We start from the raw sequence: 14,976 nt of genomic DNA, 5'->3' as shown, positions 1-14,976 counted from the left end.
ATCACCTACTGTGTAAGCCCGCCGAGAAGTCACTCACTCACTATATGCCCAGTGTTCGATTGACTGTAAGCTTAGGGTAACACTCTCGGGAGATGCAATGCCCATGATTGGTTTCCCCATGCATAGACGAGACATACATAGTTGCTGCATCAAACTAAAGTACGAAAAGAGAGGGGTCAACCCGGTCTTGGCTCGGAGTGGCCAAAGAAACAACGAATCCGCGGCAACCTCGCGTCACTTTGCATAGCAGAACATGCAGAATCGTCCTGTGCCGATGCATTGTGAAGATGATAAGACATGCATTTGGGGACCGTCATCTCGCGATGGCGTAGCATTGAGCTCAACCTCCTTCCCAATGTCGGGGGGGGGGGGGAAGATTGTCTGACTCGCATCTGTAGCGGCTCTGACTTGGGCGACGTGTCACCACCACCAAGTATGCAACATGCATGCAGCAGGACCACACGCAGTCACAAACTTGTCGACATGAACGTGTACTTATAGAAGGGGGTTTGAAGGTCCATACGCTGGTCTCAGGAATGTGACATCGTTCGAGTTATAAATCTCATCGCGACATGGAAACCCAGAAGACAGACCAGACGGTCGACAACGTCGAACGAGTCGTCGAAAAGACACATATCGATGGTACGGTCGACTTCGTCTCGGCGGATGTCATCGGCGGCGAAGTGGGAGAGTTGCCATCGGGCTACTTTCGCAGCGCGAAGTTTATCGGCACAGTCGTAGTAAGCACATTCATTCCATCCCCAAATAGACATTCATTCGTTACATGGTGTTGTAAGAGATCCAATCTCAATGATCCCTTGCTCGTCACGCCTGAGCAAATCATGGATATGTATATATCACCCCTCACTTCTCTAACAACCACCGCTCCAGGCAACCTGCACCGCCAGCATCTGCGCCTACCTAAGCTGGGTGCTGCCCGCCAACACCCTAAGCCTGATCGACGCCGACCTCGGCCCCTCGCGCGACATCAACTGGGTCGGCACGGCCTACCTGCTCGGCAACGGCATCGGCTTTTTGCTGGTCGGCCGCCTGAGCGACATCTTCGGCCGCCGCGGCATGGTGCTCGGCTGCAACGGCCTGAGCGCCGGGGGCTGCGTCCTCGGCGCCGCCGCGCCCTCCGTGGGGTGCCTCATCGCCGCCACCCTGCTCAACGGCTTCGCCGCCGCGGGCCAGCTCTCCCACCAGGTTGTCTTGGGCGAGCTGGTGCCCAACCGGCTGCGCGGGCCCATCGTCACGTTGGTCTTTCTGTCGTCGCTGCCCTTTGCCGTCTTCGGCCCCGCCATCGCGCGTCTCTTTATCCTGAACACGTCGTCGGGCAGCAGAGGAAGTCGCGTCGGCGGCTGGCGCTGGTCGTTTTATCTCGGCATCATTTTTTCGGTGGTCACGGTCGCGCTCTACGCCGTCTTCTACCACCCGCCGCGCTACGAGCAGCTGCACGTCCGGGGGCGCACGAAGTGGGCACAGGTCCGCGCCCTCGACTTCGGCGGTTTGTTTCTGTTCTGCGCCGGCATGACGCTCTTCCTCGTCGGGCTGTCGTGGGGCGGCACCGCCTACCCCTGGCGCAGCGCGCCCGTGCTCGGGACGCTCATCGTGGGCATCGCCGTGCTCGTCGCGTTCGGCTTCTACGAGCAGTACGTCGCATCCCGTAACAGGGGCGGCGGCGGAGCCATCATACCGCCGCGCATCTTCCGCAACGTCGGCTACGTCGCCGTCGTCATGATCGCGACGCTGAGTTCCATGATCTACTTCTCCATGACGGTGCTGTGGCCGACGCTGATCGAGCACGTCTTCGGCGCCTCCGTCCTGGCCGTCGGCTGGCAGTCCAGCGTCGTGGGCGGCGGCGTGCTGCTGGGCCAGACCCTCAGCGGCCTCTCCATCTCCTACGTGCCGCGCGTCAAGCTCCAGACTGTCGTCGCGTCCGCCTGCGCCGCGGCCTTCATCGCCAGTCTCGCCGGCGTCGTCGGCCCCGAGGGCCACACGGGCGTCATCGTGTTGGGTATCTTGGGCACCTTCGCCGTGGGGTTCAACGAGAACATCGCCTTCCCGGGCGTCACGCTCCTCTTCGACGCGTGCGACATCGGGCTCGCCGTCGGCGCGCTGGCCTCGATCCGCTCCATGGGCGGCGCCGTCGCGCAGGCGCTCTACGTCTCCGTCCTGAACACGCGGCTCGCCGAGCGGCTGGCGGCGGACGTGGGCCCGGCCGCGGTGCGCGCGGGGCTGCCCGAGTCGTCGCTGGCCGCGCTGTTCGCTGCCATCAAAGTAAGCGTCGACGATCTCTCCGAGGTCCCGGGCGCCACGCGCGAGGTTATAGATGTAGTCAGGGCTGGGGTCCGGGATAGTTACGTGGAGAGCTTCAAGGTGGTGTTCTACGCGACCATACCGTTCGGGGTCTTGCTGGTGGTGTTCGCCTGCCTGGTGCCGGATATGGAAAAGTATCTGACTGGGAATGTGGCGAGGCGGCTGCAGAGTAAAGACGCGGAAAAGGGATCTTCGACTAGCAACAGCGATTAGAGTAGCATCCTAGCTGTGCTGAACCATCTAAACAATGCCCAGCAAATAATGAGCTTCGTCTCTCTCTTGAATGCAATACTACTACTTTATGTAACTACCTGATATGTTCCCTTGTCACACACACACTACCGTCTCGGCTATGTTTCCGAAGCCAGGGCGGGGATGCGGAGGGCGCATTCTTGGACTGTGGGGAAGGCAAGCAGTTATACCAGAGATTCGAAGTAGGACGCCGATTGTGAACCGCTCCAATCGGGAAGTCATGCGCATTATGAGTTCTCGATATTGGAGGAGAGATTCCATGAGACATAACACATGGTTGTGTGATTATCTCCCCTAGATTATCCTGTGAAACCTGCGATTTTCCGCTTCGAGACATACCATGGCTACCGCTGAGATTCCAACTGAAATACTCTTTGGCAACGAAGCAGTCAAAGCAACGCTGCACGTCGACAAGGGTGGATGTGTGTACTTCTACGACATTATTCCATCAGATACTTCGCCACGAGCTCAGGGAACTCCTCATTTCGACAGCTCGGCGACTCCTCTCTGCGAAATCCGTCTTAGTGGTGAGGGCAACTCGCATAGTAAGACATCCAAGGCGCTTGTCGGGGGGGTATGTTGGGAAGCGGCTCAAGTATAAATCTCACGACATCAAGGCCGACGATGGCGGTAAAGGTCGCAAGACACTCGACGTAGTGCTGCACGATGAGCAGACCGGCATTACAGTCACGAGCCACATGATCCTTTTTGATGGACTGCCGGTCTTGAGATCGAGCACGACGATCCGCAATGACGCGACGAAAGATGTGGTCGTGACGCAAATCCCTTCTCTTGTCATCGGTGGTCTCACCCGATCCAAAGAGTGGTGGGCAGATTTCAACGTGTCTTACGCCACTAACACTTGGTTTCGAGAGGCCCAGTGGTGCGAGAGGTCCCTCCCTGACGTGGGCCTAGACGACCTGGGACTGTACCAACTCAACCAGGGGCACCTAGCTCCCATGTCCACCTTCAAGATGTCGAATAGGGGCACCTTCTCCACTCAGGGCCATCTGCCGATCGGCCTCCTCAAGCGCCGCGACAATGCCGAAACTTGGCTCTGGCAGGTGGAGGACAACGGTTCCTGGAAGTGGGAACTCAGCGACTGGCCCCCAGGGACTCGTTCACAAGCGCCACGGCCGCAGTCTGCCACGTTTTCGGCAATGCCGACGCCGCGTTCGGCGCCCTCACGCAGTACCGTCGCCGCATCCGCCGGGCCCATCCGGGTCACAAGCACCTCCCCATCATCTTCAACGACTACATGAACTGCCTCATGGGCGACCCGACCGACGCCAATATCCTCGCCCTCCTCGAGCCCGTGGCGCGCTCGGGCGCCGAGTACTTCGTCATCGACGCGGGCTGGTACGCCGACGACAACGACTGGTGGGACGACGTTGGCGCCTGGGAGCCGTCGCGGAAGCGGTTCCCCATGGGCTTCGCGAATCTCCTGACAAAAATCCGCGCGGTCGGGCTGAAGCCGGGCCTGTGGCTCGAGGCCGAGGTGATCGGCGTGCGCTGCCCTGTCGTTGCCGACACCAACGAACTCCCGCCCGAGGCCTACTTCCAGCGCGACGGGCAGCGGGTCCTCGAGAAGAACCGGTACCAGCTGGACTTCCGGCACCCGGCCGTCATCGCGCGCATGGACGGGGTCGTCGACCGGCTCGTGGCGGCGTACGGGGTCGCGTACTTCAAGTTCGACTACAACATCGAGGTGACGCAGGGGACCGACGTGGCCTGAAGCAGCGGCAGCAGCCCGGGGGCCGCGCAGCTGGCGCACGGCCGCGCATACCTGCGCTGGGTGTCGGGCCTGCTGGACCGGCACCCAGGTTTGGTGATTGAGAACTGCAGCAGCGGGGCCCAGCGCATGGACGACGAGACCAACGCGCTGACCGTCGTCAACGCGCTGCTGAGCGGGCGCCTCGACCTCCTGGCTCCCCCGCAGCTCGAGCTCGTCTACGCAGGCATGGACGTCTACCGGGAGATCTGCGGAGACATCGCCGTGGTCGTGCCCTTCTGGCCGCTGGGCTTTGCGAAGTGGCACGACGACTGGTTGGCGGCTGGACTGCGTGTGGCTGACGATGGGCTAGGAGAAAAGGGGGGAGGGGGAGAAGGAAGAAAGTGCTACCTGGCGGTTTGGCATCGTGGGGGCCAGGAGGAGTCGTGCGAGCTGCCCCTTGCCGCCCTCGAGGGTTCCAAGGACGTTTCGACTTCGCTGCTCTATCCGAAGATGCCAGGGATCAAGCTGGAGGTTGTAGGATCGGAAATGCTGCGTGTTACGATTCCCTCCAAGATTGGGGCCAGGTTCTTCTCTTTGGATTGGAGTTATTAGATATGCTACCTACCCCTTTTGTTACTTATTACTTTAACATTCCAGCTACCTCCTTCGCCATAATGGCGATTCCGTACTGAAGTTATTTTCGTGCACCGAGGCGTGACTTATCAGGTACGGCGTACGTCGCTTCTGAGTTATTAGGTTTCTCAAGTATTAATCGATCAACGTGATTGGGTGCACGACTACAATCCAGATTTTGACTTGGGACGCACGCAAGTCCGTTCGACGACTAGGTTTCTCCGTGGACTTCCAAGTCCTTCGAGAACACTCCTTTCGAGCGTCGTTTATCAGTATGACGTACCTGCCCATCATCGTCTGAGCCGCGTCCAAGGGGTGCGCGATCAGGATCGAGATCTCGAGTGCATTTCTGGATAGCGTCAATGGTATCTCGTTCTAAAGTCTACCACTATCGCTCTCCAGGCCAAAGCTTATCTTCGTATTCAAGTCTAGACCCGGCTCTCCCATCGTGTTCGGTCATGAAGGTATGCATCAATCAACATAAAAAACTCGTGGAGGCTCGTGAAGCCGTGAAGATCATTCCCGAGTCTAGTTGGGAGCAATGCTATTTTCACAGTCAGACCACCCAACGAGAGGGACGGAAAAAGCTCCGTAATTCATGCCAGCCAATAGAATAGATAGGGGATGCGAAAAGCTTGTCGACTTGGGACGGGAGTGACTTTCGGCATCGACGGTCTGTTCACGGGAAAACCATATGCATGGGAAGAACTAGTTCCCAATGCGCCATAAGGATTGGCGGAAACGGGAGCTCGGTCGCAAGCCAATGCCGCTTGGGGAACTTTCTTCGGCGTCCACATGGAACGGGGGTAAAGCTTTCGAGATTGACGTGCGGGACCAAAGATGTTCGTGGGCAGCTTAGAGTTTACCCATGATGATGATCACTGAGGGGGGACAGCTCCAGTAGTGAGGACACGACGAACTCTACCAACAACGAGCCTCAGGCCCCTCCCGCCAGCATGATTCACAGTGTTGATTTATATGGAGAGCGACTCCCAAGATAGGAAATGAGTCGACACACCCAATGACTTTCATGACTCCCTCGTCCTGTGAACCCCGTCGAAATAGCCATCACCATGGTCATCGACCAATCTATCATCAGGGGCCCAACCCTCCCTGATAGTCTTCTCACCTGGGCCATCGTGGTCTTGCTGGTAGTGGCATTGAAGGTGAGTACATCTCGAGCAAAGCAAGCAGGCTCCTATCGGCTAAATGGTAGTGTAGCTGTCGCACATTGCCTTGCGCGGTCCATTGGCGGCACTTCCGGGCCCATGGTACACCAGGTTTACTTCGGCCGTGTACACCTATTACCAGGTCCGGGGCCAGGCACCGCCTTATGTACACTCCCCCCATGCTAAATATGGTCAGCATTGTGTCCCCCCAACGAGCGGTCATCGAACTTACTGAAGAAGTACTTAGTCCTTGATACTGATCACACCGGCCAGGCCCCATTGTGCGCACCGCGCCACATGAAGCCGATATATCTGACCCAGTAGCTGTCCAGAACATCTATCGCATCAAGGGGGAGTTCCTCAAATCCCCCTGGTACGACTCGCTGGTTTTAGGGACGCCAAACGTGTTTAACGCAACCGATCCGAATATCCATCGGCGACACAGGCGACTCCTGTCCCAGCCATTGTCGGAAACAGGACTGCGGCCTTTGATGCCCATCATCGATGGCAAGATCCAAAAGGCCATCGAGAAGATGGCCCTCGAGATGAAGGATAGGGGCGCGGCCGACATGTACAAGTGGTGGCTTTTCATGGCGACGGATATCATTGGCGCCTTGAGCTTCGGCGAGTGCTTCCGAATGCTCGACAAGGGGAGGTAAGCGGCATTTCTTACTTTCTTACTCCCAGTACTTAACGAGACAGAAAGGAGGAGGTGACTGAACGCCGTCCAATAGAAGACCCAGTACGTCGTGGACCTCGAGTCCACGGGCGACACCTTCGCGGTGCGCGCGGCCTTTCCCTCCCTGACGCGGCTGCTCCGGAAAGTCCCCGTGCCGTTCGTGGGCCCGCTGAAGCGGCTCAAGTCCGCCAACGAGGTCGAGTGCCGCACCATGCACTACGCCCACGAGTCCCTGCAGTGGCACCGGCGCCTCGTCGAGGAGAGCCCGGAGACGACGGTGCCGACGCTCTTCAGCAAGTTCTACCACGACGAAGCCGCCCTCACGGCGCGCGAGATGGCCGTCGACGCGCAGGCCTATATCATCGGCGGCAGCGACACGCTGTCGAAAACGCTGACGTACCTGGTTTGGGCCGTGTGCCGGCACCCGCCCGTCCAGCAGAAGCTGGTGCGCGAGATCCAGCGGCGGCTGCCGCTGCCGGGCCAGCAGATGGCTGGCTTCACTGACGCCCAGGTCCGCGACCTGCCCTACCTCGCCATGGTCATCGAGGAGACCCTGCGGCTTACCCGGCCGTGCCCTCGGCCCTGCCGCGCGTCGTGCCGCCGGGCGCGCCCGAGATCGGCGGGCGCCGACTGCCCGCGGGTGCTACCGTTACGACTTCGGCGTATTGTCTTCATCGCGACCCCGTGGCGTTCCCGGACCCGGAGCGGTTCTGGCCGGAGCGCTGGGAGAACCCGACGAAGCTCATGAAGGATGCGTTCATGGCGTTTGGGGGCGGCAGTCGAGGTAAGTCCTTTTTATGTCCTTCAATTACAGCCCTCCCCCCTCCCGCCTTGCTGTCATACACCGATCGGTTGCTGATGTTATCTCGTCTACTACTCACACAGTATGCCTGGGCTTGCACCTTGCGCGGCTAGAGATTCGACTCGCTGCCGCACGGTTCTTCCATCGGTTTCCCAATGTGGAGATCTCGACCCTCGAGGGCATGAGCGACGAAGACATGGAGGCTCAATGGTTTTTTGTGCTGACTCCCAAGGGCAAGCGATGCCTCATTCAGCAGTCGAGCGCATGAAGTAATGAGGTCTAATCTTAATGTAACGACGCAAGTGGTCGGGTAGTTGTCTGGCATAAGGCCCTGATATTGCAAGCCATTGTGAGAGCTTCTTAAAGATTGATAGATGAGTAATGCAACTCAATTTCATGTGCGCCGTCATTGGCTCTTGCCAAGTCAGATTGTGCTTGCTCATAAGGCAGTCACAAGAGCTACCATGTCTCCTTTTTCATCTTGAACCTTGCTGGCAACTTCTAAACATGACGAGAAGCAACTGGACGAAGTAGAAGTGAGTATCTGCTATTCGTACAGTCCCAGGCCAAACTTACATGCGACAGGGGTATCTGTAAGACTTGTCCAGCATCAGACCCTTGGAAGCCTGGACGCATATCACTATCGAGAGGCTGCGGGTTTGCCCATACTTACTGGCGCTCTGAAGTCAAGACTGGTCTGTCGCGCAGGATCTACACGAGGTGGTTTGTAAAACTTGATCAAGCCATCCGAAGCTATACAAGATTACGTGGCCGGCAATCCAATATGATTACCGCAGTGAATAACGAAGTCATGAGTGGATCTATAATAGAGTGCTTTTCGGAATGCAGTACAAGTCTCATATGACTTAAGCTTAGATACATGAAAAGAGGTTGATACACATGAGAGTTGATATTGAAGTAACCTCCTCGAAAGAAAAAACGAAGCAACTTCCGGTCAAGGTAAAGAGGCGAAGCGCAAACAGCATGTTTTTAAAATGCGGCCCCCAAGGCAACACATTATTTCCGGCATTATACCATAATATATAGGTCAGGTTTTAATCTTTCACTCAAGATGGTTGGGGAAACCAGATGTGCCATGTCCTTTCTAGGGACTTGAGGATATTGTTCCGAATCCCATACTTGGGACCTCTCGTCTCCTTTCGTCGCTAGTAGGTAATCGTCACTTACACAGTTCTCCCGACTCCACTTACCGAAGCTCCCAAGCTGAGTCCCATCTGAATAGCCGCCATATTCAGACATCTCGCTTTACCAGCAGTAGTCACATCTATCGCCATGGCGTCCCCAGCAGCAGCAGCAGACGACATTACGGCGTGGGCTCCTAGTCCCCACAGCAGCATCCTGACTACCTCGCTCTGCGTCTACTCGTCGCTGCACCTCAACGTGCCGCCGCCTGGGCGTTCGCACAAGCGACGACTTCTCGAGAAGCTTCCGTGGACGGTCGTGGCCGTTTTAGCCGGCGAGATCGTCGTGTTTACGGCCTTTGCCCAGGCGTATGCGGCATGGCGACTACAGCGCGATTTGGCTAGGCTATCATCCACTACTACTGCTGCAGAAGACGAAGAGGGACGACGATATCTTCCTTCTTCGAGGAGTATGACGATGACGACGGCGAAATACCATCAGCTTCAAGGAGAACAGCGCCGGCTCTGGGGCCCGAGGCATTGCCAATTTGCCGTGATGGGTGGTTTTGCTGTGGCATGGCCGTCGTCGATGAGAGATCAAGCGAATAATACAAGAGGGGGAGAAGATGACGACTATGCGTCGCCAATACTACTGATTACTCTGACGCCCAGAGGCATACATGCCCTGGCGCAGGCCGGCCAGCTGCCGAGGATCACGGAGGCGCAGATCAAGGACAAGAGCAAGCCGGAGAGCATCGGCAAGGCCATCGTCTGCATCCAGATCGTCTGGGCCGTGGCCCAGGTCGTGTCGCGGCTCGCGGCTCAGCTGCCCATCACCCTGCTGGAGCTCGTCATGGTCGGTCAAATCATACGCGCCATTGCGACGTACGGATTGTGGTGGCACAAGCCGTACGACGTGATGGAGCCCCCTGACGATCCTGTTGCACCCAAGTACGATGGTCCATCTAGAGTAAGTGTTTCTCACACCACCAATATGGCGTTCTGGAGGCTAACACGGATATCCTGAAGCAACGAGCATGTCAGGGAAGATAGCCCGAACTTGCCCAAGGAGAAGCTTGGGGGGGGGGGCGGTGAGGGGGCTGACGAATGGGTCATGGTGTTCCCCGCAGCGGGCACTATCATCTGCGGCTGTCTTCACACAGCAGCCAGGCACTCGTATTTCCCCTCGCTGGCAGAGCGGTATCTCTGGATCGGCTGCTCCCTATTCGTGGTATTCTCCAGCTTGGTGGCACTGACGCATTACACGCTCAAGATGGGTTTTGGTGTGCAGCTACGCATACCCCGACATGGGAAGATGCTAACCATTGTTTTGACTGTCTTGAAAACTGCTTGGCTCTTTCTTTACATAGCAGCTAGGGCATTCTTGATTCTGGAGACCTTCATCTCGCTGCGGAGTCTTCCTTGGGCGGCGTATTTGTTACCAAACTGGGCGGCGTACGTCCCCTCACTTGTAGCGAGCAACGAGCAAGCAAAGGCATTGAATAATTTGTCAGAAGGGGCCTGGCCTAGAAGCCCACTTTATTGGTGTAAATACAGGGGCCGTTTAGAGGTCACAGTGGAGGCGTGGGGTAGAGCTTACCTAAGATGCACCTAGCCAGGTACCTAATCTCAACCTCGTTCGTTCCTGTAGGATCGACAGTACCCGTGCATCTGCATTTGATGGTTCGAACTTCATCCTATCTCCCTTCCTCCTTTTTCAGATACCTAATACTGTACCCCCAGATCTTTGACCTTTCACTTCATGTTTCGATAGATTGCCCGAAGCAGCCCGACACATTTTATTGTACTTAACTCGGGCGAGAACCGTTGTTGCCTCAACCCGCCCAACAACAACTACAACAACCACAACAGCATGTCGTCAGGGTTGCGGCAATGGACGCACGATGTCTCTCCCTACCTGATCTTCCTCATTGCCGTTAGCACGCTGGGGTCCCTGCAATTCGGTGTCCACTTGGTACGAGACAGCTTTCCATCTTGCTAGTCGTTACTTGTTGCAGCTCCCCCATTCGATGAAAGATATATTGGCCGATTGACTGACATTCTGTTCCACTTCCGTAGGCCGAGCTGAACGCGCCCGAAGATGTCATCACCTGCCGAAAGAAGTCGATCTCGACCCGCGCCCTGCCGGACTGCATCCCCATGAACAACACCGCCTTCGCCGCCGTCCAGAGCATCTTCACCGTCGGCGGCCTGATCGGCTCCCTCGGCGCGGGGCCCACATCCTCGGCGAAAGGCCGCCTGTTCGCCATGCGCCTCACGAGCGCCTGCTTCGTCCTCGGGTCCGCCGTCGAGACGCTCGCGGCCGCGACCCCTATCCTCGCCCTCGGCCGGTTGTTGGCGGGCGTCGGCGCCGGCGCGGCCACGGTCATCGTGCCGCTGTACATCAGCGAGGTCGCGCCGCCCCGGGAGCGCGGCTTCTTCGGCGTCATGACCCAGATCAGCATCAACGTCGGCATCCTGCTCACGCAGACGCTCGGCTACTTCTTCAGCTACGGCGCGGCCTGGCGGTGGGTTCTTGGCACGGGCGTCATCGTAGGCGCGGTCCATGCTTCGGGGCTCTTGGTGGTTCCCCGAAAGCCCGGCTTGGATGGCGGCGAACGAGAATGTCACCAAGGCCAAGAAGACCTTGCAGCGTATTCGAGGATCGGGCTATGATATCAACGAGGAGACTATTTCTTGGGGACCTGATGTGGCCGCCCCAGAAGAAGAGGAGGCAGCCCTCCTGGATGGCGACAACGTAGTAGCAGCAGGGCTTGGCGCAAACGGCCGGCAGGGTGCAGGCGAATCGGGCTCGCACAAGAGCTTCCTCGAGGTGATCCGCGACCCTCTCACGCGCCCGGCCATCATCGCCGTCGTGGGCATCATGCTATCCCAGCAGCTGTGCGGCATCAACTCCATCATCATGTACTCGGTGTCCCTGCTCGCCGACCTGCTGCCCATCAGCTCGGCGCTGCTGACCATCCTAATCTCCGTCATCAACCTCGTCACGACCGTGGCGTGCTCCCCCTGCCCGACAAGCTCGGTCGCAAGACGTGCCTGCTCCTGTCCATCGTCGGCCAGGGCACGAGCGCGCTCTGCCTCGCGCTCTCCATCATGTTCGAGGCCAAGATCCTGAGCGCCGTGCTCGTGCTGTGCTTCGTGGCCTCGTTCGCCGTCGGGCTCGGGGCCGTGCCGTTCATGATGGCCAGCGAGATGGTCGGGCAGGACGCCGTCGGCGCGGCGCAGAGCTGGGCCCTGGGCGCCAACTGGGTCGCCACCTTCCTGGTGGCGCAGTTCTTCCCGCTCGTCAACCAGGCGCTGAACAGTGCGTTGGGCGGTGCAGGCTGGGTCTACTTCATCTTCGCGGCGCTCGCGGGGGGCTGCGCGCTGTTTGTGTGGTGGAGGGTGCCGGAGACGAAGGGGAAGGCGAATGTGGATGAGGTTTGGGGCAGGACGCGTCGGTTAGAATAGGGGTAATTTAGTGGGTATTATTATTGTTACTAAAAACTGCTTTACCAATTCAAAGCCTAGCGATCAGACTGTCGTGGGCGTAATCTGAAGTTCTTTACCATCTGGTCAACCTGTACGAGACCTGCTCGGACGCCATCGATAACATGCAGACTCTCATATGCGAATCGGTCGTCGAATTTGTCACGGGCAGCGCTTCGAATGGTCTCCTCCAGCCCGGCCATACCTGCGCAGCCCATGACGATGCATGTCACCCCCTTTCCAGCAGCCTCCCCGTAGCCTCCCGGATCCTCTGGGTGACTACGGCCGGATCTACTCCGTGGTGGAAATCGGAGGCATTGAGACCCGTCGACTCCACACCAGCAAAGGTGCTGAGTTTTCCCAGGTAGTCCGAGCCGCCGAGGTACTCGGCCACCCCGCTGCTCAGGTGCTCCTCCCAGAACTTGCCAGTCGTGACGATGCCCCAATGCTCGTCGCGCGACTGGCGCGCGAGCGAGACGGCCGTGAGGACGCTGGCCTCGAAGATGCCGGTCACGGCCACGCTGGGGAAGAGCGCCTCGAGCTGGCCCACCAGCGGGTGGACGCTGAAGCACGCCACGAGGACGCCGTCCCACCGTCCGTTAGGCTCGCCGCTTTCTTTGAAGCTTTGCCACGCGGCCCCGAAGCTGGCCATGATGTCTTGTGCGTCGTTGATGCTGGCTGGCGACGGCGCCGGGGCTGTGAAGGTGTGGACCTCGGTATTCTGATAATGGGGGGGATTAGTAGTAGTAGTAGAAGAAGAAGAAGAAGAAGAAGAAGAAGAAGAAGAAGAAGAAGAAGAAGAATTTTAGCATGCGTGCGAGGAAGAATGATCCCTCATAGGGGGACGAAGAGATCTGAATAAGTAAATAACGAACGAGAGACGACTTACAGGCCCCAGGTCTACAGAGTTAATGACGGGTCTCAGGCCATCGGTCATGGACTGGGAGGAGTTTGGATTCAACACGAGAATCCGGATGGGTCTACTACTAGGTCGGACTAATTGGATAGACATATTCGAATCTCCGAGATTTGCTTCGTTTTGAGGAGTGAATTATTTTATATATGAAGCATGGGATTGATGCCAGTTACTTTTACCAGTATGGCATCTAGGGCGGGGGGAAGTATGTACCGGGGGGTCTTGGCGAGACAGTGTGTCCCCAACCACTGGCACGGTCAGATTCTCTATCCTTCTCTTCGAATTTTTGAACTTTGTGCAAGCCGCACCGATTTCACGAGAAGGTGTTCGAGCAAAAAGCGACCTGGTCTATCGTTTCCACCTTTCAAGTCAGACTTTATCGACTCGTGTTCATTATGCTCTGGCTAATTATTTCTGTGTTGGGAATATGAGAAATGGTCGACGGCGTGTTCCCTCACAGTTCCGTCGATACTATAGTCTCTTCCCTTCCACTTCCAATATGTATGCATAGGCCTATTGCTCCCGGACCAGACGATGAGTGGGCTTGGGCGAAACCCGCCGGCCAGAAATATGCTTTCATTGAAGCACGGGAGATGCTTGTGATCTCTAGTGCCCTTAGGTGCGTAGGGGATGGATTGTCTTGCTTGTACCATGCATATCAGTCACATTAAGGCAAAGACGTCAAATATACACCTTGACCGGACGCCGCCGAACCTCGTCCCGTAGCCCCCCGACCATGGCCGCGTTCACCATCTGGCACCTCGCCTCCCCCGGCGCAGAGCGGAAGAAGAGGAAGATCGTAGAAGCCCATGCCACCTTGCCGAGATTCCACACCCCGCCGCCCGCCGCGACCATCTGCTCGTACGCGTGCTGCAGCGCGTCGAACGGCACCCACTCGTGCCCGTGTCCCTCGTGGACGTGCCCGAACACATGGAGCCGGGGCCGCTGCGCCGGACTACGGGCCGGCCGGATGCGCCACACTTCCCGCAGCAAATCTCCGCAGCCGGGGTTCTTGTCCAGGTATAGGTGCGCCCGTGGCGGGCAGTGCGTCACGAGGATGTCGGTATCGTCCGGTATCTTTGCCGTCCCAGACTGGGCGCCGCCGCCGTCGGCGAGGCGCGCGTACTGGAACGCCCAGTTCCCGTTGCGCGGCGAGCGGGGGCTGCCGTACACCTTGAAGCTGTTGTAGCCGTTGCGCCCGGTCAGGGTGATCCAGGCGCTGCTGTCGCAGAGGTACTTGATGCCGCCCCAGTCGATCTGGGCGCGCTCCTCGTCGCGTAGCTGGCGGCGACGGGCTCGACCGTCAACGTCACCAGGTTCTAACTTCGTCGGATGGTTGTAGTCACACCCCGGGGTCGAGCAGGACGTCGTGGTTGCCCGCGATGACGATCTTGTGCCGGTGCGGCTGCGCACGCAGCCAGGCGACGGCGGCCTGCAGCTCCGCGAGCGAGCCCGACTGCGTCAGGTCGCCGGCGTGGATGAGGACGTCGGCATCGGGCAGTGGGATCTGGTTGTTGTTGTGCGTGTCCGAGATGCAGACGACGGACACGGGGTCTTCCTCGTCCTCCTCCTCCCCTACCCCGTAATCCAGGCGAACGGGCCGTGCAATGGCCGCTGCCGCCCCCGCCTCGGAAGAAAGCGCAGGCGGTGTGGTTAGGGGCGGAGACGGCGATGCCGCGAATGGAGCTTCTCGGCGAGGAAGAGGCAGGGGGCGCGCAGGAAGAGCTCCCAGGCCGAGGGGGGCTGCCGGTGAAGCAGGGACTTGAGCTCTGACATTTCGTTTTGGGTATGATCAAGTACTTGAAGTAGAGGTGAAGTAAGAGGTAAGAGTTGGTGCTTTTTTGCCGGTCAGTCTCTAGAT

At 58.1% G+C, this 14,976-nt stretch overlaps 7 protein-coding genes across 7 annotated transcripts; 5 read left to right on the top strand and 2 right to left on the bottom strand.

Annotated features, from left to right (window-relative positions):
- Positions 1 to 572: 572 nt before the first annotated feature.
- On the top strand, positions 573 to 2,532 carry PG994_004149 (uncharacterized protein; the record flags this gene model as incomplete). The annotated part of the gene is made up of 2 exons (XM_066855558.1): positions 573 to 740; positions 892 to 2,532. The coding sequence occupies 2 exons, from the start codon at positions 573 to 575 to the stop codon at positions 2,530 to 2,532; spliced, it is 1,809 nt and encodes a 602-aa protein (XP_066717725.1).
- A 379-nt stretch (positions 2,533 to 2,911) lies between these two features.
- On the top strand, positions 2,912 to 4,897 carry PG994_004148 (uncharacterized protein; the record flags this gene model as incomplete). Its single annotated transcript, XM_066855557.1, has 4 exons — positions 2,912 to 3,145; positions 3,189 to 3,648; positions 3,714 to 4,279; positions 4,337 to 4,897. The coding sequence occupies 4 exons, from the start codon at positions 2,912 to 2,914 to the stop codon at positions 4,895 to 4,897; spliced, it is 1,821 nt and encodes a 606-aa protein (XP_066717724.1).
- A 1,094-nt stretch (positions 4,898 to 5,991) lies between these two features.
- PG994_004147 (Cytochrome P450 monooxygenase) lies at positions 5,992 to 7,836 on the top strand (the record flags this gene model as incomplete). The annotated part of the gene is made up of 7 exons (XM_066855556.1): positions 5,992 to 6,084; positions 6,140 to 6,278; positions 6,361 to 6,742; positions 6,790 to 6,799; positions 6,822 to 7,304; positions 7,382 to 7,550; positions 7,652 to 7,836. 7 exons carry the CDS (start codon positions 5,992 to 5,994, stop codon positions 7,834 to 7,836), a joined length of 1,461 nt encoding a protein of 486 aa, XP_066717723.1.
- A 1,025-nt stretch (positions 7,837 to 8,861) lies between these two features.
- Positions 8,862 to 9,737, top strand: PG994_004146 (uncharacterized protein; the record flags this gene model as incomplete). Its single annotated transcript, XM_066855555.1, has 1 exon — positions 8,862 to 9,737. One exon carries the CDS (start codon positions 8,862 to 8,864, stop codon positions 9,735 to 9,737), a length of 876 nt encoding a protein of 291 aa, XP_066717722.1.
- Positions 9,738 to 10,583: 846 nt separating this feature from the next.
- PG994_004145 (metabolite transport protein) lies at positions 10,584 to 12,181 on the top strand (the record flags this gene model as incomplete). The annotated part of the gene is made up of 4 exons (XM_066855554.1): positions 10,584 to 10,685; positions 10,790 to 11,272; positions 11,352 to 11,723; positions 11,792 to 12,181. The coding sequence occupies 4 exons, from the start codon at positions 10,584 to 10,586 to the stop codon at positions 12,179 to 12,181; spliced, it is 1,347 nt and encodes a 448-aa protein (XP_066717721.1).
- A 247-nt stretch (positions 12,182 to 12,428) lies between these two features.
- PG994_004144 (uncharacterized protein) lies at positions 12,429 to 13,136 on the bottom strand (the record flags this gene model as incomplete). Its single annotated transcript, XM_066855553.1, has 2 exons — positions 12,429 to 12,920; positions 13,089 to 13,136. 2 exons carry the CDS (start codon positions 13,134 to 13,136, stop codon positions 12,429 to 12,431), a joined length of 540 nt encoding a protein of 179 aa, XP_066717720.1.
- A 660-nt stretch (positions 13,137 to 13,796) lies between these two features.
- Positions 13,797 to 14,891, bottom strand: PG994_004143 (uncharacterized protein; the record flags this gene model as incomplete). Its single annotated transcript, XM_066855552.1, has 3 exons — positions 13,797 to 14,396; positions 14,464 to 14,690; positions 14,783 to 14,891. The coding sequence occupies 3 exons, from the start codon at positions 14,889 to 14,891 to the stop codon at positions 13,797 to 13,799; spliced, it is 936 nt and encodes a 311-aa protein (XP_066717719.1).
- Between the last annotated feature and the right edge of the window lie 85 nt (positions 14,892 to 14,976).

The sequence above is a fragment of the Apiospora phragmitis genome (genome assembly GCF_038363925.1).
Source record: "Apiospora phragmitis strain CBS 135458 chromosome Unknown utg000005l:1.0-4161743.0:1.0-4166827.0, whole genome shotgun sequence".
In the NCBI taxonomy this organism is placed as follows: domain Eukaryota; kingdom Fungi; phylum Ascomycota; class Sordariomycetes; order Amphisphaeriales; family Apiosporaceae; genus Apiospora; species Apiospora phragmitis.
This window is presented reverse-complemented; position numbering and strand designations above follow the sequence as displayed.